We start from the raw sequence: 25,759 nt of genomic DNA, 5'->3' as shown, positions 1-25,759 counted from the left end.
GAGAGCTTCCCGCACAATTAACTGCTGTGATTTAGTGTGTGGGCAGTGCTAACAGGCACCTAAAGCTGGCCATACACCAATAGTTTTTTACAGCCTATTAGTTTCTTCAGCTCTAAGAGTACCTGGCTGCAGATGGGAGAGAGGTGACAAGACAAAACCTATGTAGCGAATTTCAGCTAGTTTATCAGGAATCGGCTGAAATTTGCAGTCTATAGCTTGCTTTATTTAAACTAGGCCTATTAGAAAAAGTCTAGCCTTTACAGCATTAAAAAAATATTGGGTGTCAATCACGGCATAGGGTTCCATCTCTATATGTAGACCTGTAAATAATTTCTTGTATTTTTATTTTCTCCATAGAGAAATGTCCTACAATTGCTTCACTCCAAAAATGAGATAGTCAGACAATACACAGCTCGCCTTATCAATGCATTTTCATCATTATCTGATGGTAAGACGAACACCTAAATACTCGATGGACTGCTTGATTCTGTATAGCCATCTGTGGCAAATATATCGCCATATATTTTTCTGGAAATTACCTTTTATATAATCATAAACTTTTTTTTACTGATATAGATGAAATTTAAAGCCGTATGATCATTTGTATTTTCGCGTTCTTGTGAATATGCAGTGCGATGCGCCATAGCTATACAGCCATAGAATGATCATATAGAAAAATGCCATCTTCAACAAAATATTGAGAATTACCATGACTGTACAAGAGATTAATCTTTATCCTTTGTATTGTAGGCCGGGCTTATCTAAGTCAGAATCCTTACTTTTTGCGCTCATTGGAGTCGGCGCTCAAGACAGAGGAGAAGGATTACATTACTAAGGAAAATGTTTTGGGCTCTCTGCAAAAACTTAGCCTCAGGTAAGAGCCAAACGACTGTGTAGCTGCAAAAGAAGAGACGAAACAAACACAGTTTTTTGTTTCATTTTTAGGTGGAGAGTAAAATGTTTGTGTAGTCAAAAATGTTATCTTAAAGTGGTTCTAAAATGTACCTGCACTAAGATTAAAAAAAACTTTCACTCGTTCCCCACCCCTGCCTCAGGTCAAAATGACACCCCTCCGTTTGATTTTGCATGAGTTTTCTGGGCTTGATGGCAGACTCCTTTTGAGGCAGTTACTTTTGCCCAGTTTCACTCTGGACCTCTTCAGTTTAACATACTTGTAATGTGGAACAAGTTCTATCTTTAGATCTCCCAGTGCTTCTATCCAGCCAAACAAAGCTCTCCCTGACTTGGTGAATCTCCAGTTGTGCCCTAGAATTGGGAAAGTCTTTCCTTCACATGCCATAGAAAGTGGTGACAATGGATGCCAGCCTTAGGCTTGGGCAGAGTTTACAAGTTCCTGACTGTCCAAGAGGTCCCCACAGTAGTCAAAATTTTCCATCAACGTCCTGGAACTGAGAGCCATTCGATTGTCTTTATAGAACTGGACATCCCTTCTGCAAGGTCACCAAGTCAGGGTATAGTCAAGAATGCCACTGCAGTGGCCCACATAAACCATTTGGGGGGAGGGGAGCACCAGAAGTTATGCTGCCCTAAAAGAAGAATCTGATACTCTCCTTGGTAGAACCTCACATTCCAGCTCTTGGTCAATCACATCCCAGGAATTGACTAACAAGGGGAATGCCTAGAGGAGTAATCTCTGCACCCAGAGATCTTTCAGAATCTCTGCCAAATGTGGAAATAACCAAATGTGGACATAACCAAATGTGGACATCCTGTCCTCCCAGGTTCAATAACAAGCTGAACAAATTTTTAGCCAAGACAAGGAATTCTCTAGCATGCTCTCTAAAGAAGATCCTCCATCTGCTGCACTAAATACAGGAGGAAAGGGTTCGGGTGACCATCATTGTTTCAAATTGACCCAGAAGAACACGATATGCAGTCAGACTTGTGGATGAGCCTTGGCTTCCTCCAAACAGACCAGACCTACTAATTCCATCCTGCTTTTCAGTCATTTTGGTGGCATGGCTGTTTAAACCCATGACTGAAAGGATTGTTTTTTTTCAGACTCTGTTATTTCCAACTTACTTGGAGCAAAAAAAAATAATCAAAAACCTGTGAGATTTACCATTTGCACATGGAATGCTTAGTTTGCCTGCTGCATGGTCTGGAAGTCCCAGGGAATGCTGTCGCTCATATTTTGGCTTAACTTTAGTCGAGTACCCTCAAGGGACAATTTTTTTAAAACTAATTTTATTCCAGAAACCTCTTACTTGTCCCTTTTCAAAGCTTTTCTTTGGGGAGTTGCTTAGAAAAATCTTCCAATTGGACATCCTGTTTCACCTTGGGATCTCAACCTGGTGCTGTTTTTTTTCAGTGACTTCCCTTTGAACCAATTAGGGATATTCTGTTGGAAGACCTCACTTGTAAGGTTGCTCTGTTGGTAGCAACTACATCTGTTAGGCATGTTTCTGAATTGGCAGAGCTTTCCTGTAAGGAGCCCTTTTTTGTTTTACACAACAACAAAGTGTTTTTGTGACCAAAGCATTCTTTCTTACTAAGGTGCTCTATTCTTTCCACATCAGTGAGGACATTGTTCTTCCTTCCCTTTGTCCTGCCCCAAAACATGACAGACCCCTCGTGTCTTGATAACTTCTTATGGTTTACTAAAAAAACAAGCAGCTTATTTGCCAATGGCCAATCACCTGAATGTAGCTGCATATAACCCATGAACTATCAAAAGAAAATGTCTTGCTGTCCTGTACCCCATGATTAGAAATTTACAGACAAGTCAACATTCCTATTTTTCTGTTTTGGATAGAGTAGGGCGAGGTTAAAACTATCAGGTTATTTTTTGCGGTCTGTATCCTAGTAGAGAGATTCCCTTTCACTTCCAGTCATAGAGGCGCAACAGGAAGTGAGAAGAAGTCTTTCCAAAGTGAGGGTTATTCCCCTCTTAGATTCCTTTCACACTGGGTTGTTCTAAAAATAGCACCTGCATACCGACCTGAAACCGCCGCTGCTGTGTCTCGGCTTTCACACTGAAGCAGTGCTCTAGCAGGACGGTAAAAACAAGTCCTGTTAGCCTCCACTTTGGAGTGGTGTGTGTACCGCTCCTGCCCAATCAATGGGACACTATGGCTATACCGCCAGCAAAGCGCCTCTGCAGAGGCTCTTTGCAGTGGTTTTTTATCCTTTCTCGGCTAGCAGGGGTAAAACCTCCCCGCTAGCGGCTGAAATTGGCTGTAAATCGCCGCTAAAAATAGCGGCACTTTACCGTCGACGCCGCCCCTGCCCCAGTGTGAAAGGGGCCTTAGACAGTTGTCACTGGAATAGGTGTCCAGAATCGATAATTTAACTTCAAATGTTTTTCTGGTCACAACTCTAAAATTATTTCCCATCTCTTTCTGTCTCTCAGACAGCGGTCAGAAGGGTGAATCCCCCTAACGGCAACAAAGACAGCAGGAAAAGCCTGACATGGGGTATAACCCTCATCCACTCTATCCGAATGTAAAAAAATATGGTTTTGCCTTTACATACAGTCTTTAGCATCCTTCCCCTATATTTAAAATGTATCAACAATAGTCAGTACAGTGTCTCCATACCATACCGAAAAAAAAATGTACATATTATGTCATGACACTCCTTCCTACTGTTGTTCACCCCATCATTGCAACTTAGCTTGGCATTATGCAAAACCGTGCATTTGCTCTTTAGGGTCTGGCATCTGTTTTTCAACTATTAGGCCCCGTACACACGAGAGGATCCATCCGCTGGAATTGATCCGCGGACCGGCTCCAGCGGATAGATCCCCTGGTGTGTACAATCCAGCGGATCTGTTTCCGCGGATTTTTATCCCCTGGGATGGATTTCAAGCGGATAAAAATTTGAAGACATGCTTTTAAATCTATCCGCTTGAATCCATCCCAACGGATTGATCCGCTAGTCTGTACAGACTCACCGGATCAATTTGTCCGAATGGATCCCCCGCATGCGTCGTAATGATTCGACGCATGCGTGGAATTCCTTTTATGACAGCGTCGCGCACGTTCCCGCGTCATCATCGCGGCGACGGCGCGACACGTCATCGCGAGGGGATTTCGGCGCAGATTTCGATCCGATGGTGAGTACACTCCATCGGATCCAAATCCTCGCAAATCCTCGAGAGGATTTATCCGCGGAAACGGTCCGGTGGACCGTATCCGCGGATAAATCCTCTCGTGTGTACTAGGCCTGACAGTTCAGGTTGAGTGAGGAGACAGCAAGGACAAGAATTGCAATTGAGGGATATTATGAGACCAGCAGGATATTTACTGCTTCTTTTAAGGCTTTTATTGGTTTTAGTTGGGCTTACAATGTAACTCTGGCTGTCACCCAGCATTTAGAATATAATTGTGGGTTTATAAAATATTTGTGTTGCAATTATGGCCCAGTACATATTGTCCCTTTAAAAACTATTCATTATACTTTAGCCTGATTTATTTTTCTTTTCACATTTACTTCTTTTGTGTAACCATTTTTATATACTGAAAGTCAAATAATATGCCAACAATGATCTGTTGTAACACAAAGCTATTAACAGGATGGCAGCTGGATCAGGTTTTGTCAGCTATTGTTCTTCATATGTTTAGATGGCATAATTGTTCATTGCTGTACCTGGATGACTGTTTGTTCAATGCCACAAACTTTATTTTACTCTTTGTGTATTCACTATAGTAGACAGAACAGTACACAGTCTTCTCAGTAATTTACAAAAGTAAACGTGTAAATAACACAAGATTTTAACAATCGTACCACAGATCATTTATTTTAATAAAGATTTATTGTCCTTTGACAAGAAAAAAAATGTCTTTCTTTTATCATGCTTAAAATAACTGGTAAATATGTACCCTTTTTTTTATTTTATTTTTTTATTTTAACAAAGATCAACTTTTGTAGAGTTATTTGTATCAAACAGACTTCATTCACACCTCGAGTAGACATCCTATGCTCAGGTTTTTTTAATATATAAGTGCATAACAAGCTAATATACTAAGAAATGTAGCATAATAAAATGAAGGTTTGTATAGAAAAATCAAATATGACTAAAGGTGATCATAACTTCGGTGATTTTTGTTAATTTTGTTATTTTTTTTTAAGATAATATTCTGTGTAATATATTGCCAAGAGGAAAACATACATTAAAGGTTAAATTCACTGAAATAATATATATTGGTTCTAAATAGTAGTTTAGATCCTGGCTTTTTGTATTTAATTTATACTCTAAAATCTCAGCAATAATTTATATTATACTTCTGTCCATCTCCGTTTGGTATTCCTGACCATCTCTGTGTGTTCATTGCAGTCTCCTTACCTAAAAAAAATAAAGATAATCCAGCTGAAGTGCACAGCCTGTCAGGTGGTTTAATTTTCCAGCATCCACCAAAAACTGAATCGTCACTTTGGGTGCAATGACCCTTTAAGAGTAGACCCTATACTAGCTTATACAGCTTCTTTACCTCAGGTAATGGCACCAGATGGGATTTCTACAAGCACAGTTTTGGCCACATCTGTAAGATCTGCCTAGCAGAAGAAAGAACACCCACTTCAAGTCATGCCATGTAAAAACAATTAGAGAACAAGAACTTATCTGGCTTGTGTGTGAGCATCGTATACGATATAGAAAGTTTGTGTCGATCTTCAAAAGGGGTCCTAGAATAAAAGGGGTGACACTTTCCCCAAATTTTGGTCAGGAAAGGAATGAAGTTGAAAAGCTCATCGGTGGGGAATGGAAGGATCTACCATTCTTCAAATTTGTTAAGTGGACAGAACCTGTTAGTGATTAGGAAGTGTATTAAGCAAAACTACCCCGTATTAAAAAAAAAAAAAAAAAGGTCTGGAAAGCCTCCTGGAGGATATTTGGGATGTACTATGACCCAGCCCACTAGTGAAGTTGATGGATCAAGCAAAGTGTAACTCTTACCTGAGTGTAAGAGCTTGATGGTGTTACCTTAATGATTGGCAATAGACTGATCTCGGAATCTCCGCTCCAAGCCAGGGTAGGCGCTTGAGAGGCAAGTCACATACTGCAACTGAATCCATTGCTTATCAAGGCCATGTGAACAGCCTTGTGGCATTTCAGGGGTTACGGAATCCCAACTCTCCCCTCTCCTTAGGCTGCGTCATGAGGGCATGACTTATTCTGTGATATTTCTGTGCCCAAAGAAAATGACTAAACTCACTATGCGTCTGTTTTGAGGAATATCCTCGGTGCCAACTTAGGGCCAGATTCTCAGTGGAGATACGACGGCGTATCTCCAGATACAACGTCGTATCTCTGAGTTGCGCCGTTGTATCTATGCGCCGCCCTGTCATATCTATGCGCCTGATTCATAGAATTAGTTACGCATAGATTTCCCTTAGATCCGACAGGCGTAAGTCGAAATATGTAAATCGGCAGAAAGTTAGTAGCAAAGAGTTCCCTAATGGAATGCGTAAGGTGAATTCCTGCATAGGTGATTTAGTGTTGGGCCTAACAGAAGGGGGAGTGAAAGATGTTTTATTGGAACCGTCATGAGACTTTAATGTCCAGTTTTTGGAGGTTTATTTTGCACCGTAATGTTTAGACTTGGCAAGAAGGTTGGTAAGAGCAGTAACCGGGGGGAGGGATGAAAAAGTGTAAGTCATAGGTGTATCCCACTACTTTGTGCTGATTAGACAGAAAGGAAATGTCAGTAATGTTGGCGTTGGCTCTATGTGATGTAGTAATGGTTTCAAAGTAATAATAAAAATGATGGGGATAGAGGGGCACCCCTGTCTTGTCACTGTTGCAGAACGGTAGGAATATAATTCCTTCAACCCATTTCCTAGTTTCCTGCCAACATTGATGTATTGCAACACTGCCTTCATTAAACCTCAGTCTACTCAATTAAACACCTTCTGAGCATCGGTCAAAAGCAGTATAGTGAGGGTATCAGCAGGGTGGGCCATATGGATAATGTTGAGGTTTCTAGTCCATGTTATCCTTTGCTTCCCTATTTGAGACAAAACCTACGTGACAATTTTTGTATTGTCTATGAACTATTGGAAACAAACCTATTTGCCAAAATGTTAGTAAAAAGTGTTGGGATAGGTTTAAGAGGGGGGATAGAGCAATAACTAGCGCATTGCATCAGGTCTTTTTCTTCCTTGGGGGAGAACCATGATGGTAACCCTGAGGGTATCAGGGGAGTAAGTGTTGGCCGTCATGAATCCACCTGATTCACAGTATTTTTTGACACATACTGTAGCTCATCATTCCATTTATACTAATGTTGCTTTCTCTTCTAGGCGACCTATGCAGTCAGCAATGATAAAGGATGGTCTCATGGATTGGCTTGTACAGGAGCTGGAAGACACTGAGCATCTGTCCGACTACACAGTGACATACTCTACGGCCTTGCTTATGAATCTGTGCTTACGTAGTGCAGGTGTGTGTTTGTATATAGTATACCTGTACCAGTGGCGGCTGGTGCTCAACATTTTTGGGGGGGCGCAAACGTAAAAAAGAAAAAAAATTGCAGCCTCACTGTGCCCATCAAATGCAGCCACTGTACCATCAATTGTCACCACTGTGCCATGCCATCAAATGCAGTCACTGTGCCATCCAATCAAACGCAGCCACTGTGGCATCAATTGTCACCATTGTGCCATGCCATCAAACGCAGCCACTGTGCCATCAATTGTCCCCACTGTGCCATCAATTGTCCCCACTGTGCCATGCCATCAAACGCAGCCACTGTGCCATCAATTATCACCACTGTGCCATGTCATCAAATGCAGTCACTATGCCATCAATTCGCACCAGTGTGCCATGCCATCAAACACAGTCACTGTGCCATGCCATCAAACGCAGTCACTGTGCCATGCCATCAAACGCAGTCACTGTGCCATGCCATCAAACGCAGTCACTGTGCCATGCCAAACACAGCCACTGTGCCATCAATTGTCACCACTGTGCCATGCCATCAAACGCAGCCACTGTGCCCCTCACTTGTCGCCACTGTGCCAATTGTCACCACTATGCCCCTCAATTGTCGCCACTGTGCCAATTGTCACCACTGTGCCCTTTAATTGTCACCACTGTGCCCATTGATGCCACTGTGCATGTCACTGTGCCCTTTAATTGATGCCACTGTGCCCTTTGTCGCCTCTGTGCCCATTGTCGCCGTTGTGCCCTGTAAAATGCACTTACCTTAATCCTTTGACGTCCCTCGATATCTTCTCCCGCCTTGGTGACGCTTCAGCCAATCAGGTTACCGATAACCAGAATTAGCGAACCTGATTGGCTGAGACGGCCGTTAGTCTTATCCAAGGAACGCACCCCGTACGTTCCCTGGATAAGACATCCGGGAGACGAGGGCTGTATACGGAAAGCCCATCAGAGCCGCTGGCTCTGATAGGCACTTCCGCACAGCCAACCAGCTGCCGTTATTTAGGTGGTCGGCGCTCAATGTCCGGCCACCTTGAATAGACCAGCGGTAGCTGGCATTAATAACATACATTCATGCAATGCATGAATGTATGTTATTTTCAGTGGCGGGGCGGCGCTCCAGCGCCCTCTATGGACGGACCGCCGCTGGGCAACACATCACCACCAATAGAACATCATTAGAATCACCACACAAGGATTCTGAGGTTCAATAATAGGGATTACCTCCTGAGAACATTAAGGTGGCTCTCTTTGCACATGAGCATACCTACCAGAGGCATCGGACATTTGATATTGTACACATAGCACTGTATACACTATTTAATTGCCCCAGGGGAACCACCCATTAGTATATTGGAATTTACATTTGCTCAGCTCACAGGCAGCGCCACCACCCCTTAATATATTTAGCTTGAAGAGTAAAAAGTACAAGGTGCCTAGTGTAGCCAGAACCAACCCTGGTGTAGGCCTGTCATGTGATCCTTGCTTGGCACCCAATGAGGAGGGAAACATGGAGGATGGGACCACCACCCACTTACCCTTACAACTTTATTTAAAAATCAGTCTTTTGAGTGGTGCCAGCTGTACTTTTTTTTTTCCTTCAGCATAGCACAAGCAACACAACACGCTGGTGTGAGCTGTATTCATTCTTTTCTGATTGCCGTGTGTTGGGAATGTGTTTACAAACACTCCCCAGTCCATCTGGTGGGCATGTACCCTAAATAAAGCAAACCCAGGAGAATGGTGTGAATGGAGCCCATCCCCCAGTCAGACACCTGGAAGTTCTTCTCTTCTATTGGGTTTGGTAAGCAGAACCTAAATGTTCAATGCACTACAAGGCCCAGCAGACTCAGAAAATGTAATGTTGGCAGCACCACAAGGCCCAGAACATAGATGTCCACAGCGCTGCAAGTCCCAGCAGAGCATAGATGTCCACAGCACTACAAGTCCCAGCAGAGCCAGAACATAGATGACCACAGCACTACAAGTCCTAGCAGAGCCAGAACATAGATGACCACAGCACTACAAGTCCCAGCAGAGCCAGAACATAGATGACCACAGCACTACAAGTCCAAGCAGAGCCAGAATCTAAATGTCCACAGCACTATAAGTCCCAGCATATCCAGAACATACCACAGCACTACAAGTCCCAGCAGACCCAGAACATACCACAGCACTACAAGTCCCAGCAGAGCAGAGGGTCTCGTGGCTGGTTGCTGTCCATACCATCTAGCAAGTATCCAATTCATTCCACATATGAACAGCAGTTAGGAAAAGGAGATTACACCCTGGCACTTACCTTTCTGGGGTCAGCCCAGCCGTGCTTCTACCGTCCCTTGATGTCCCTCGTCCCGGCCTCGATGACGCTTCAGACAATCGGTAACCTGATTACCAGAATCAGATTACCTGATTGGCTGAGACGCCTGTCAGTCTTATCCAAGGAACTCACACCCCGTGCGTTCCGAGGATAGACTTCCGGGAGACGAGGGCTGTTTTCGGAAAGCCTATCGGAGCCGCTGGCTCTGATAGGCACTTCCGCTCAGCCATCCAGCTGCCGTTATTCAGGTAACCGGCGCCCCAAGATGTGGCTATCTGAATAGACCAGCGGCAGCTGGCAATAACATACATTCATGCAATGCAATACATGAATGTATGTTGTTTGCGAGAGGGGGTGGCGCTGCAGCGCCCTCTATAGATGGCTGCCATCACTGCAGTTAGTAAAGAGTAAAAACGACATTTTAACTACTAGCCGACCGCGCACCGTCATTATACGGCGGCAGGTCGGCTCTCCTGGGCGAGAGCCTGTAGCTATACGTCTGCTCTTCAAGCGGCCACTAGGGGCGCGTGCGCGGCGCCGGAGGCGCTCGCCCCCGACTCCCGTGCGTGTGCCCGGCGGGCTCAATCGCCGCCGGGCATCCGCGATTGCTCGTTACAGAGCGGGGACCGGGAGCTGTGTGTGTAAATGCAGGGGAAATGCTGATCTTCTGATCTTCTGTTCATACAACGTATGAACAGAGGATCAGTGTTTCCCCTAGTGAGGCCACCCCCCCCCCCCCCACAGTAAAATAACACACAGGGACATACTTAACCCCTTCCCCGCTCCCTAGTGTTAACCCCTTCACTGCCAGTGGCATTTTTATAGTAATCCAATGCATTTTTATAGCACTGATCGCTATAAAAATGCCAATGGTTCCAAAAATGTGTCAAGTGTCATTTTGTGTTTGTAAACGCTATAACTTTTGCGTAAACCAATCAATAAACGCTTATTGCGATTTTTTTTTTACGAAAAATATGTAGAAGAATACGTATCGGCCTAAACTGAGGAAAAAAAATGTTTTTATATATTTTTGGGGGATATTTATTACAGCAAAAAGTAAAAAAATATACATTTTTTTCAAAATTGTCGCTCTATTTTTGTTTATAGCGCAAAAAATTAAAACCGCAGAGGTGATCAAATACCACCAAAAGAAAGCTCTATTTGTGTGAAAAAAAGGACACCAATTTTGTTTGGGAGCCACGTCGCACGACCGCGCAATTGTCAGTTAAAGTTCTCTGGTCTTTGGGCAGCAATATGGTCCGGGGGTTAAGTGGTTAAGAAAAATAAAAATTCTTAAAGGGCCCGTTTTTTTTTTTTTTTTGTGACTACAGGAGGGGGGGGGGGGGGGGGGGGGCGGGCGGCGCCCCCTATGGACGGGCCGCCACTGACCTGTACAATAAATGTGTCCCATGATGATTGTTTATAGACATTTAAAAAAGTTCAGTGTTATATTAGTTATTGTTTCTGTAGAGTATTGGGGAATCCTTCAAGTTTTTCTCAGTGTTTTTTTAAATAATATTTGTCATAAACAGGAAAGAAAGCATGTGCCAAAAATGCAAGCCATGTTCTCAGAGTGCTGTCTGACTTGCTTGGTCATGAGAACCATGAGGTATGTGTCGCAGAAAAAAAGTATGTGTGTATATTTGTGTGTGTGTGTATATAGAATATATACAGTATATCTGTCCTATTGTATGAATACAAAAATGTAGATCATTCTAGAGAATAATCAATTGGAGTTCCATCCAATGCTCATAGCTCACAAGACCTAGGGCAAAGTGGCTGCATGGTTTCACCAGACACAGGAGTAAGGAAAAATCTGCAACTGGGACACAAATTAAAAATCTGACAGGGGTTATAGCACTCTTATTCTGCAAAAAAACCTTTGTATTTGTCTGTGTTGCTTCTTGAGAGACACTTTCTCTTCCTGTCTAGTCATCAGGACATAAAGTGAGGGGAAATCTGTCTAGAGGAGCACCGGAGTTGCAGGGTATACCCCAATGGGGCCCAAAATGCCACAAGATCGTTAACTGATTTCCCTACATATTTTATCTTCTCCCCCCCCCCCCACATGGCGTGGAATACCCAGGGCATTCCTCACATAACCAAAACTCCTCCTGGTAGGTCACCGGAACTAAGTAAGAGAGAAGGAGATTTTAGAAAAGAAAGAAAAAGCCATTGTTTAGAAATTAGGGCTGCTTGTGTGCTGCAAACAATCCCAACATATCTGCTCTTCGAAGATATTTCCCAGAAGCCCTCTTTTCAAACACATGCTTCTGTACCCCCTGCCAGGAATATAAAGTCCTGGGAGGCGGTGCAGAGGCTTTTTTTTTTTTTAGATTGGTTCTTCTAGCTGCCTTAGCAGGTCTATGGCTAGCATTGGGCCTCAGGTACACTGCTGCTAGTGAACGGATGTTTAGGAGCAGTTGGGCATTTTTTTCAACTGATCCTGAACTCTCCTCTGTTATCTTATCAGAACATGTACACAGGGTCGTATTATAGTCCTTTCTAGGCAGTTGAGTTTAGAGGCTTTTTCTGGAACCCCAAAAAATGCGTTCAGAAACTGTGTTTAGAGGCATTTCAAGTGCCGAACGCGGTAAATGCGTTTTTGTTTACAGACGTTTTTAATTTTAACAAAAAAACGCTTCTAGACGCAAACGCGGCATGTAAACGCGGCTAACCTGCAGTTTTTTAGAGGTCGGGTTCTACCTGTCAAGTTAAATCGTTCAGGAGAGGTTGAGCTACGTCCCGTGTACATGAAGCCTTAAACTGAGACTTCTGTGTAAAACTGTTATCTTATCTAGTTCACCTTGTGACCAGGAAGAATTCACCTTGTGACCAGGAGGAATTTGAATAGCTTGCCTATGCTCTTTCTGTCAGTCTCATATAAAAGTCCTAATAAATGTCAGGTTGTAAACTTGTGCAATTTCTGCTATGATTCTACAGATTCGTCCCTATGTAAATGGAGCACTCTATAGCGTCCTCGCTGTTAACTTTATACGAGAGGAAGCCAGAGCAATGGTAAGATTTCAATAGAAAAGACTAGTTTTTTTTGTGCCTGTTGTTGAATAATTGAGCTCATTGTGCTAGACGATGTTCCTTAATTTCTTAGCACTGTATGTTATATTGGTAAATTACCGTATTTATCAGCGTATAACACGCACCCTAACTTTAAGAGGGAAGTTTCAGGAAAAAACTTTCCACAGCCCCCTGCATATAACACGCAGGCACAGTTTACCCTCTATTTTTAGGGTAAAAAAGTGAGTGTTATATGCCAATATATACAGTATATACTGTAGCAATGTTTTAGTGGGGATTACACAAAACTAGGTGATTAAAAATGTGCAGGCAGATTAAAAAATACTGAAAAACATAGTTCCTCTTTACCATAGTTCCCTGTACAGAACCACTTCACAAAGCAGGCAGCTATAACATGTTTGTTATTAAAAATACAATTAAAAAAGCCTTTTAATATCACTGTAAAGATATAATAATCTTCATATGGTGAAAAAAAAAAATGGAGTTAAAAGAAATTCTGTGCTCCCACACCAGTACTCAAATCAAAGGCTTAGCAGAACTGTATGACCCTGGCAAAGAGAAATCGTATAGCACTTGAACATGGTTGACATATTTGATGTCACCACTTTAATCCACACTCAGAAGATGTCATTTTTGATGAAACGTGTAGGGCAAAGCCCACACTCGTGACGTCATTGTGAAATCCGGAAGCTATCTGCAAAGTCTCTTGAGGATTTTGACTTGTTACAACACTGTCTATGTCTTTATGCATGCGAGTAGCATTGTTTTAATAAATATTGGTTATCATTGATTTTTTATACTATGTGGATCATTTCTATTTTTTCATGCACATTTCCCTGAGTGGCTGTCGCTCTATATGGTGGATTGAAGTGACGACATCAAATAGCTAGAATCTGATATAACCATTTTCAAATGCTATGACGTCTCATTATGAGGGTCATACCGTTTGCGGTAAGCCTTTGATTTGGGCACTGGTGTGGCAGCACGGCGTGTGTTCTTCTTTTCACTTGGAGTTGTTTTTTTTTTTACACCAAATAAAGATGATTTCATCTTTAATTCACAGTGGACTTTTTTTTGTTTGCATGGACATTCTATTATAGACACACACACTTTGGACTGTTATCAGTTTTGTTTTTGTTCTATGATCATTGCACTTTAGTTAGGGTTTATTTGATATTACTATTTTGTATCCAGTGGTGTGCAAACTGCTGGTTAAGGGATTTTCCCCTTTTAGTGCAATCTTTTAGCTTTAAATGCCTTAGAGGAACACTTTCATTGTCTCATTCACTTACAGGGAATGCAGGAAATTCTGAGGTGTTTCATCAAGGAAGGGAACGCGGATATGAACCGACAAATTGAGTTTATTATAAAACAGCTCAACTCAGGTTAGTGTACTAATGCAAACTATTTTCTAATTTACATGATGTAACTGGATACTTCAATTCAGGCCCGGACTGGCCATCGGGCGAACCGGGCGTTCGCCCGGTGGGCCGCGGCCACCGAGAGGCCGCAAGTCGCGGGGCACAAGTCTCTTTAAACCCGCACCGCTCATCAAGCCTCTCCGCGGCCTCCCGGGTGGACGTAAAGACAGGGGGGAGGAGCTAGATGAGAAGCCTTCGGCCTCTCCACGGCCGGGGGGCGTGACTGCGAGGGGGAGGAGCCAGAGCGGACACCTGTTGCTCCTTACACCGGCCCGGATATAGCAGAAAACGTGAGTGCAGCCCCCCCCCTCCTGTAACCTGAATAGAAGGAGCAGTGGGGGCGGCTGCATATAAAAAATCTTTTTCTCTGTCTCCCTTCTGCAATATTGGAATGCCTGAGGCTGCGAGAGGTAGAGGAGAAGCAGGCATTCCAATATTGCAGAAGGGAGATTGAGAAAATGATTTTTTATATGCAGCCGCCCCCACTGCTCCTTCTACACCTCTCATACACTTTGCCTCCTCGTGATCTCCCCAGTGCTCTCTGCCACCCCCCCAGTGATTTCTGCCACCCCCTCCCAGTGCTCTCTGCCACCCCCCCCAGTAATTTCTGCCACCCCCTCCCAGTGCTCTCTGCCACCCCCCCCCAGTGATTTCTGCCACCCCCTCCCAGTGCTCTCTGCCACCACCCCTCCCAGTGCTCTCTGCCACCCCCTCCCAGTGCTCTCTGCCACCCCCCCCCCCAGTAATTTCTGCCACCCCCTCCCAGTGCTCTCTGCCACCCCCCCCCAGTGATTTCTGCCACCCCCTCCCAGTGCTCTCTGCCACCCCCCCCCCCAGTGCTCTCTGCCCCCCCCCCCCCCAGTGATTTCTGCCACCCCCTCCCAGTGCTCTCTGCCACCTCCCCCCCAGTGATTTCTGCCACCCCCTCCCAGTGCTCTCTGCCACCACCCCCCCCCCCAGTGATTTCTGCCACCCCTCCCAGTGCTCTCTGCAACCCCCCCCTGTGATTTCTGCCACCCCCTCCCAGTGCTCTCTGCCACCCCCCCCAGTGATTTCTGCCACCCCCTCCCAGTGCTCTCTGCCCCCCCCCCCCAGTGATTTCTGCCACCCCCTCACAGTGCTCTCTGCCCCCCCCAGTGATTTCTGCCACCCCCTCCCAGTGCTCTCTGCCACCCCCCCCCCCCAGTGATTTCTGCCACCCCCTCCCAGTGCTCTCTGCCACCCCCCCCAGTGATTTCTGCCACCCCCTCGCAGTGCTCTCTCCCCCCCCCCCCCAGTGATTTCTGCTGCCACCCCCTCCCAGTGCTCTCTGCCACCCCCCCAGTGTTTTCTGCCACCCCCCCAGTGTTTTCTGCCACCCCCTCCCAGTGCTCTCTGCCACCCCCCCCCCCCCAGTAATTTCTGCCACCCCCTCCCAGTGCTCTCTGCCACCCCCCCCCCCCCCAGTGATTTCTGCCACCCCCCTCCCAGTGCTCTCTGCCACCCCCCCCCCCAGTGATTTCTGCCACCCCCTCCCAGTGCTCTCTGCCCCCCCCCCCCCCAGTGATTTCTGCCACCCCCTCCCAGTGCTCTCTGCCACCCCCCAGTGATTTCTGCCACCCCCTCCCAGTGCTCTCTCCCACCCCCCCCCAGTGATTTCTGCCACCCCCTCCCAGTGCTCTCTGCCACCCCCCCCCCCAGTGATTTCTGCCACCCCCTCCCAGTGCTCTCTGCCACCCCCCCCCCCCAGTGATTTCTGCCACCCCCTCCCAGTGCTCTCTGCCACCCCCCCCCCCAGTGATTTCTGCCACCCCCTCGCAGTGCTCTCTGCCACCCCCCCCAGTGATTTCTGCCACCCCCCCCAGTGCTCTCTGCCACCCCCCCCAGTGATTTCTACCACCCCCTCCCAGTGCTCTCTGCCACCCCCCCCAGTGATTTCTGCCACCCCCTCGCAGTGCTCTCTGCCACCCCCCCAGTGATTTCTGCTGCCACTCCCTCCCAGTGCTCTCTGCCACCCCCCAGTGATTTCTGCCACCCCCTCCCAGTGCTCTCTGCCACCCCCCCCCAGTGATTTCTGCCACCCCCTCCCAGTGCTCTCTGCCACCCCCCCAGTGATTTCTGCCACCCCCCCCAGTGATTTCTGCCACCCCCTCCCAGTGCTCTCTGCCACCCCCCCCAGTGATTTCTGCCACCCCCTCCCAGTGCTCTCTGCCACCCCCCCCCCCCAGTGATTTCTGCCACCCCCTCCCAGTGCTCTCTGCCACCCCCCCCCAGTGATTTCTGCCACCCCCTCGCAGTGCTCTCTGCCACCCCCCCCAGTGATTTCTGCCACCCCCTCCCAGTGCTCTCTGCCACCCCCCCCAGTGATTTCTGCCACCCCCTCCCAGTGCTCTCTGCCACCCCCCCCAGTGATTTCTGCCACCCCCTCGCAGAGCTCTCTGCCACCCCCCCAGTGATTTCTGCTGCCACCCCCTCCCAGTGCTCTCTGCCACCCCCCAGTGATTTCTGCCACCCCATCCCAGTGCTCTCTGCCACCCCCCCAGTGATTTCTGCCACCCCCTCCCAGTGCTCTCTGCCACCCCCCCAGTGATTTCTGCCACCCCCTCCCAGTGCTCTCTGCCACCCCCCCCAGTGATTTCTGCCACCCCCTCCCAGTGCTCTCTGCCACCCCCCCCCCAGTGATTTCTGCTGCCACCCCCTCCCAGTGCTCTCTGCCACCCCCCCCCCCAGTGATTTCTGCCACCCCCTCCCAGTGCTCTCTGCCACCCCCCCAGTGTTTTCTGCCACCCCCTCCCAGTGCTCTCTGCCACCCCCTCCCAGTGCTCTCTGCCACCCCCCCAGTGATTTCTGCCACCCCCTCCCAGTGCTCTCTGCCACCCCCCCAGTGATTTCTGCCACCCCCTCCCAGTGCTCTCTGCCACCCCCCCAGTGATCTCTGCCACCCCCTCCCAGTGCTCTCTGCCACCCCCCCAAGTGCTCTCTGCCACCCCCCCAGTCTCTCTGCCACCCCCCCAGTGCTCTCTGCCACCCCCCCAGTGCTCTCCGCCACCTCCCAGTACTCTCTGCCACCCCCCAGTGCTCTTTACCACCCCCCAGTGCTCTCAACCTCCCCTCAGGGTTCTCTGTCACCCCCCAGTGTTCTCCACCTCCCTCCATGCTCTCTGCCACCCCTCAGTGCTCTCAACCTCCAACCAGGGCTCTTCTCCACCCCCGCAGTGCTCTTCTCCACCCCTGCAGTGCTCTTCTCCACCCCTGCAGTGCTCTCTGCCAATCCCCGCAGTGCTCTCTGCCACCCCCAGTGCTCTCTGTCACCCCCAGGGCTCTCTGCCACCACCCCAGTACTCTCTGCCACCCCCCAGTGCTCTCAACCTTCCCACCACTGCTCTCCACCTCCCTTAGTGCTCTCCACCTCCCCCAGTGCTCTCTGCCACGCCACCCCCCCAGTGCTCTCAACCTTCCCCCCAGTGCTCTCTGCCACGCCCCCCCCCAGTGCTCTCTGCCACCCCCCAGTGCTCTCTGCCACCCCCCAGTGCTCTCTGCCACCCCCCAGGACTCTCTGCCACCCCCCAGTGCTCTCCACCTCTCCCCATGGTCTCTGCCACCCCCCAGTGCTCTCCACCACCCTCCCTGTGCTCTCCACCTCCCTGCATGCTCTCCACCTCCCCCATGTTCTCTGCCGGAGGAGTCGGTTAGCATGTCATGGGCTGCTTAATCCAAAATGCCCGGGCCTATTTTTTGTCCCAGTCCGGGCCTGCTTCAATTATAACTGATCCAGCCTGTGTCTGCTTGCATGCTAAAATCACTTTTTAAAACATTGTTGCTGAGCAGGTATAAAATGTTTAACTGGTTTCACTGAGACACAATGAGAAATTCATCATATTCCATTATGGTTGTGTTTGATCCTCTTGAGTCCTCTTTTTATTAGGAGAGATGCAGGTAAAAATATCGGAGGTTGAATTTTGGCTACCACTTGCTCAGTCTTCGGCTGTGATGAAACGGATAAAATTGTGATAAAACAAATGCAGAAGCAACAATAAAAACATCTTGATATTCATTAATCTCACTAAGCTGATCTATAAAGTGAACTTGTTATTTACTGCATATGCATGCCTAAAAGACAACTTAACTTTTAGTGAAGTAGTTCTTTAAAGCTCCCTTTAGTAAAAACTATTTAACAGAATACAGCCTCAGCCTCATTCTGGAGACCTGATGGCTGTGTCAAGCATGACAAACATGACCACACAAAAAAGATCCATGTAACTGACTGATAGAAATAACTCTAAGGGTTACTCTAACTTGAAGGGGGGGGGGGGGTGTAAAGAGCAACTTCACTTTTAACTTTAGTTAAAAATAAAGTTGTCCTTTTACATTAATTGGCTACAAGTCAGCATGACCAAAATATGTCATTAAAGGATAAGTTCACCTTTTGAAACATGTTACAAATGCACTGGCCCCCGCACATGTCCACAGCCCCACCCGTGCAGACTCTATATCCCAGGGCAGGTTAGCATCTGTAGTCTCAGTGAGAGGCAACAAACACTAATAGGAAGTGACGTCAGTGTCTAAAAAAAAAAAAAATTCAAACAGGGACCCGGAGCAGGACACAGGAGAGAGGGAGGACCCGGGGAGTCAGAGGAACACACAGGGGACAGTCAGGGGTGATCGGTGTGGGGGTAGTTACAAGCACTGATCCCCCTGTATAGCCTTTCAATAAAGCGGCTGATAGCCACGGGAGGAAGAGGGGAGAAGCATCTGTCAGTTGCTTTATTGAAAGGCTATACAGGGGGTCAGTGCATGTAACTGCCCGCGCCACCGCACCGATCACCTGTGAGGCTGCCCAGCCCTCCCCCCGCTACACTGAGGATTCATGGCCCAATACAACAGGTATCGGATTAAGCATTGGAGCATTTGCACGAGTACAGATACTCGTGCAAATGCTTGGTATCAGTGCAACCCTATATGCAGTGTTCATCAATATGTCAGTGGTTTTGCTTAACTGACTATACTAGCCTACTGTAAACATGTAATCGCCATTCCAGATTTTTTTTTCAATTTTTTTTTTATTCAAATTTAGTTTTTTTTTTTTTTTTTTTTATAGTTTTACAAAGAAATAAAAAAACTAAACAGATCTCAGTACAGTAGCAGTCATAAATTCTCTCAGTGTAAGAAGATTAAGTATAGGCATCTTTACAAAGGCTTGTAGTTGGTAAGATCAATAATACATTGAAATCGAGAAGGGGGTATCCTTAAGACCCCATTCACCCTGAGGCCTTTTTTTTAGGTGCTTTTGCACTAAAGCTCCTGAAAACTGCTTCCCATTTATTTCAATTGATGCTTTCACACTGGGGTGGTGCGCTGGCAGGGCGCTGGAAAAAATCCTGCAAGCAGAATCTTTGGGGCATGTTTAAAGCGACTTTAAAAACGCCCCTGACCATTGAAATGACTGAGAAGTGCTTCAAAAGCACTGCTTCACGTGACCTTAAAAAAAAGTGCACCGATAATGCTGCAAAAACGCTGCAAAAGCACAATGGACAGTTTTGGACTGCCTCAGTGTGATACCCATGTATCATTAGAAGGAGCAACGAAGTTGCACCCATTATTCATCACAAATAATAAACAAGGGAGTCGTAGCACTGCTGAGCCCTTATCCGAAAAAAAAAAAAAAACATAATTTAAAGAACGTGCCTAACCATTGTGTGCTTTGGCCATCCATATCCGCCAGTACAACATACCAGACAGTGCTTAGTTACACACCAATTCAGTTCACGTTGTAAAATCTGCAAGGGCACTTAGGCCAAGAGGGCTAAACCTGGAATCTGCAGCCATGGGTCCCATAATTTGTGAACTTGTGAGGAGTGCCTCATTGCAGCATGATTTGCCTTTCTTTAAACAAGGTAGAATTAACCTACGTTCGCCAGTCCTCAAATGTAGGAGGAAGTGGCAAAAGCCATTTTAACAGAATATATTTATGGGCCAGGAACAATAACTGAGAGATGGCAGTCTGGGCTTCAGGCGTATATATTTCTTCATCTAAGAATCCTAATGTACAGGTCAATGGATTAATGGATTATTGTGCAAGAGAGACTTGAATGCTTGATTAATAGTAGCGATAACACAACGCCAGTAGATTAACAAAGATCTCATGTGGTTGTGGGTGTAATTGCCATCATCCCTTGTAAATTATAATTTTTGGGTATTTTTAAGGCAATTCAGTCCTTATTAAAAATATATTTTTTTATTTCGGCACAATAAAAGACAAAATATAAAAAAAAGCAGCTTTTGAAGATGGCAAAAAAAAAAAATGTTTACAGCATATAACAAATTATCTTCAACAATTGGGTATATTGGTATGCATTATGATTTCATATATTGTAGATGCATTAAAGTGGTATTCCCCAGCTACTTGCTTATATGGATTTCATCATATATGGTGAGTTTGGTGGATAGTTATCCGTAGGTTGGGGTCCCCAACGTGTTTAGAAATATGGATTTTTTTTTTACCGCTTATCATACTCTATTCTTGGCTCTCTGAGGAAGAAATCATTTTCATCCATATTTTGAAACGTGTTGGAGCCCGCTTAGCTTGGGTCAAAAGGGCAGGACAGAGTTGGAGGAACTGGAAGAATCTGCAAGAGGGGACATCAAATTTGTGCTGCAAATCCAGAAATGAATTCAGATGGTCACTGTCAAATAACTGGTAAAGGAATTGGGCACCCCTGTAGTACCAGCCATCAAAGCCCTGCAGTTCATCCAAATTAAAACTATTTTGTGTAAAATAATCAAAATGCATTTTTGGCAAATTGGTCAGATAGGCCCGGATTCACATACATTGGCGCATATTTATGCCGGCGTAGCATATCTAATATACGCTACGCCGACGTTGCACAGAGATGCAAGCACCGAATTCATAAAGCACTTGCCTCTCAAACTGCGCTGGGTTCCCTCGGCGTAAGCCGTTGTAAGTGGAAGTGGGCGTGAGCCATGCTAATGAGGCGTGACCCCATGCAAATGATGGGCCGAGTGCAATCCAAGTACTTAAAACGAATGGCGCATGCGCCGTCCCGTGGACGTATCCCAGTGCGCATGCTCACAATCACGTCGGTACTACTCCCTAAGATACGACGTGAACGTAACCTACGCCCAGCCCTATTCACGTAAAATGCGACGGCTGTGTTCCCTGGTCCATACCTTTGCATGGGTTGCGCCTCATATATGGGGAATAACTTTACGCCGGACGTACGACTTACGCAAACCGCGTATATTATGCGCCGGGCGCAAGTACGTTTGTGAATCGGCATATCGCCCTCATTTGCATATGTGCATAGAAAATCAATGGGAGCAGCAAATGCGCCCAGCGTAAATATGCGCCCACCATACGACGCCGTAGGCAAGTTACGTTGGTCGTAGGAAGCCTATTTTTAGGCGTATCTTAGTATGTGAGTCGGTGCATAGATACGACGGCGCACATTTGTACTTACGTCGGCGTAAGTGTTTTGTGAATCCGGTCCATAGTTGTGTTTTTTTGGGGGTAATCGGGTAATGACTAAATACTGTAGAAGAGGCTTGTGTATCCTTGATTGAATTTTGATGTGCCTTGTAAATCTCGTGTGGATCTGTGAGTAATCCATTGTGACACTTGTACCTCTGTGCAGGACCTTCATGTAATAAAGACCGATCACTGCTGCTCTTTTACAGGGCGATCTAGTCTTGTCACCTCTCCTATATATATTTAAATTAGGGCTGTTACTGATTAAAATTTTCGTGTTCGATTAATCGATTTGTTTTTTTTAATCGATTAATCGACTAATTTCGATTAATTATAACACACATACATTTTTCGGATCACCACCATATATAGTCCCCACTGTAATATCCACAGACATCTCCCCCACTGTAATATCCACAGACATCTCCCCCCACTGTAATATCCACAGACATCTCCCCCCACTGTAATATCCACAGACATCTCCCCCCACTGTAATATCCACAGACATCTCCCCCCACTGTAATATCCACAGACATCTCCCCCCACTGTAATATCCACAGACATCTCCCCCCACTGTAATATCCACAGACATCTCCCCCCACTGTAATATCCACAGACATCTCCCCCCACTGTAATATCCATAGACCTCTCCCCCCACTGTAATATCCACAGACATCTCCCCCCCCACTGTAATATCCACAGACATCTCCCCCCCCCCCACTGTAATATCCACAGACCTCTCCCCCCCCCCCCACTGTAATATCCACAGACCTCTCCGCCCCCACTGTAATATCCACAGACCCCCCCCCCCACTGTAATATCCACAGACCTCTCCCCCCCCCCCCCACTGTAATATCCACAGACCTCTCCCCCCCCCCCACTGTAATATCCACAGACCTCTCCGCCCCCACTGTAATATCCACAGACCCCCCCCCACTGTAATATCCACATACCCCCCCCCCCCCACTGTAATATCCACAGACATCTCCCCCCCACTGTAATATGGTCCACATTTCCCCCACTGTATAGGAAGAGTGCTTGCTTAGTCTTACCAGAGAAGCCGGGCGAACATGAGCAGTTGAGTGATGACATCAGCGCACCGCTCTAAACTCACCTAGGCCGCCGCCGGGTGGACAAAGATGGCCGCCCCTCCAGGAGCTAGGCCGAAGCAGTGGAGCTCTGCGGATCGTGGTGTGCCGATCTGCATATGGTGACCTGTTCGGATCACGGATCATTTACAATCCGTTGCACCACTAGTACCGATCAAAAGAATTTTGAGCAATCAGAAAAATTTACGATTAATCAAGGAATTAATCTTAAATTTCCACAGCCCTAATTTAAATCAAAGTTTTCGGGGCCAGGGTTCAGCTTTGATGCCAAATTTAGCTGTTGGAGGGCATGTTGGTTCAGAAGCTTTTCATTTTGTCCGCCTACAGCTATTTTTTCCCAAAAATACTAAACTGTGGTATTTAATCTGTTTCCCTCTTTGTGGCAATGACCAGGCTACATTTCTGTTAAAATAAGATTTCTTTATCGTTACATCACGGGACACAGAGCGGCATTCATTACTATATGGGTTATATGGAGTACCTTCAGGTGTAGACACTGGCAATCTTCAAACAGGAAATGCCCCTCCCTATATAACCCCCTCCCATAGGAGGAGTACCTCAGTTTTTACGCCAGTGTCTTAGGTGTTAGTCATGGTTTAGCTTGCCTCCGCATCCTTGGGATTAGGTGAGCTACCGGTTCTGTCCAAAAAAGCCTGCGCGCTAAAGTGGTCAGTAACCGGACCCCAAACCCTTGGGGTATAGCCCATAATGCTTTCTTTTTAAGAGAGCTGGACCCTGGGCCCAGAACTTAGAAACCTTTGGGGCGCCTAATGTTTTCTGTTTGCCAGGGTGCTGTATGGGCCCAGGACAGTGGATCCTTCATGGAAGAAGAAGGTTCCCAGGGCCTGAAGGTCTAGACATCCCCACGGAGATGGGGGAAGATTGGACCTCTTGCTTGGCAAAGTCCTGCGGCATGGAGCAGGTAAGTAAGGGGAAAAACCTGCGGGGCTTGGCTCTTAGCAAGTTTTTTCTGGGAGGTCACAGGGGACATGCCTAAAGGTTATGCATTGCATCTGGCAAACCAGTCACATATCATGAAGATAGGATGGCTCTATATGTTATAGTTCCCCATAAAAAGTGACCTCCCTGGTAGTGTTGTAAAAGCTGTGAGTGGGGCCTTTTATGTACAAGTGTATGTGTGTGTCAGAGAGCTATGCTTACCTGCAAGCCTCCAGGCGATGCTCTATCCAGTCCTCTCCCTCATGCCTGCAAGGCAGGCAAAACGCTGACCTCCTCGTGTGTTCACAGGCCTGCGGCTGCAGGAACAGAGAGGCCCTTCCTCCCAACCCCCCGTCGCGGGCGCGCGCGCGGTGCGCGTGCACGTGTTATAGACGCATTTGGCGCCGTTTTAGCTGGGGGGGAAGGGCGGGTCAGTGGTTTAAAGGAAGGGGCGGCCCTTCCTTAGATGCCACAGCTCATTCATTTCTCTGGCTTAAGGGAGGAAGGACTGGAGGGAAGCACGGGCGCTGAGGACACACAGTGGCCAGAAAGAATACTACAGTCTTCAGAAGATTGTGGTTTAGCCTAGGAATAGGCTGGTTTTCTTTTCCATCTCATAGTCTTTTCTTTGGCAATACTACTCAGGGGGATAGAATGTTTTTTCTTGCCTAGATTGAAAAAAAAAAAAAAAAAAAAAAAAGGTGTCATCTAGGGTAGAGGAAACATTTTTTATTCCCCAAACAGGTGTTTGGGCATTTAACTATTATAAGTCCCAGGTACCAATAAGTAGCAGGTGTACCTCGGTATTGTACTATGGCATCAAGATCAGAGGGTACAAAAGGTGGGGATTCCCCCGCAGAGTCTGAGGTCTCGGATAGAGCTATGCCGCTGCTTTCCCCACAGGGAGCCGTTGGGCCATCGGGGTCTGGGGCTAGAGCTGACGCGAGTCAACCCAACCCTAAGGTGGTCACGGAAGAGGTGTTACTCGCCTCTTTAAATGAGATGCGGAGAAGCATGGGAGAAATGATAGCCGCAGCCATGCGGGGTAGTAAGCGGAATAGATCTCCGTCACCCGTGCGCGGACCCTCGGAAGAGGAGGTCCTTTCCTCTGGGGAATTGGACGACCTCTTGGACAGAGACCAAGTAGGTTCAGGGATCGAAGATCCGGATACAGAGGAGTCTGGGGCAGTCTCCCTGAGGGAGAGCTGGTGGATTCAGGGCTTGACGGACTTGGTCCATAAGGCATTCAACCTGCCTGTACCAGATCTCCAGGTATCGACGGTTTCAGCTTTGGGCTCACTGAGGGCGCCTCAAAGCAGGGCTGTGTTTCCGATCCATCCTCTCTTAGAGGGAGTCTTGTTCCAAGAGTGGAACAAACCAGACAAGGTTTTCTTTCCACCTAAGAAATTTTCTGTCTTATATCCTATGGAAGAAAAGTTTTCCAAGAAATGGGCTTCTCCTGCAGTAGACGCAGCCATCTCATGTGTTAACAAATCGTTAACATGTCCTGTAGAAAACGTACAGGTTTTCAAAGATCCAGTTGATAGACGCTTGGAAGCCCTACTTAAGAACTCCTTCACTTCTGCAGGGGCAGTAGTACAGCCAGCCGTGGCTGCGATTGGAGTCGCTCAAGCTTTATCGGATCAATTTAAACAAATGCTTGAACTTATTCCTGCCGAGCAGGCAGAAGAATTTTCGGATGTCCCTAAAGCCATATGTTTTACGGTAGACGCAATCAAGGATTCTATCCAACAAGCGTCACGTTTATCATTATCCCTTATCCATATGAGAAGACTCTTATGGTTAAAAAGCTGGGAGGCTGAGCCCCCATGCAAGAAGCTCCTGGCAGGGTTTCCCTTCCATGGAGGACGGCTCTTCGGAGAGGACTTAGATAAATACATTCAGACCATTTCAAACGGCAAGAGTACTCTCTTGCCAACTAAGAAGAGGGTTCAGGGGCCTGCGTTTAAACGACAGTCCTCCCCTGGGCAGGGGCCCTCTAATGCCAAGCAGTATCGACGGCCTCCTGCAAGAACAAACTTCGGCTTCAACAGCAGATCAAGAGGA

General features: G+C 46.8%; 1 protein-coding gene across 4 annotated transcripts in view; it reads left to right on the top strand.

Moving 5' to 3' along the window:
* Positions 1–25,759, top strand: part of ARMC9 (armadillo repeat containing 9) — a 193,711-nt gene that overhangs the window by 108,108 nt on the left and 59,844 nt on the right. For all 4 annotated transcript variants that reach the window (XM_040349711.1, XM_040349710.1, XM_040349712.1 and 1 more), the window contains 6 exons: positions 358–448; positions 751–874; positions 7,264–7,403; positions 11,255–11,331; positions 12,666–12,740; positions 14,053–14,143. In XM_040349711.1, coding sequence (XP_040205645.1) covers positions 358–448; positions 751–874; positions 7,264–7,403; positions 11,255–11,331; positions 12,666–12,740; positions 14,053–14,143 — 598 coding nt within the window. The remainder of the gene's footprint in view (positions 1–357; positions 449–750; positions 875–7,263; positions 7,404–11,254; positions 11,332–12,665; positions 12,741–14,052; positions 14,144–25,759) is intronic.

Source organism: Rana temporaria, chromosome 4, assembly GCF_905171775.1.
Source record: "Rana temporaria chromosome 4, aRanTem1.1, whole genome shotgun sequence".
Lineage (NCBI taxonomy): Eukaryota > Metazoa > Chordata > Amphibia > Anura > Ranidae > Rana > Rana temporaria.
Note: the sequence above shows the minus strand (reverse complement) of the source record. Positions and strands in the feature narration are given on the sequence as shown.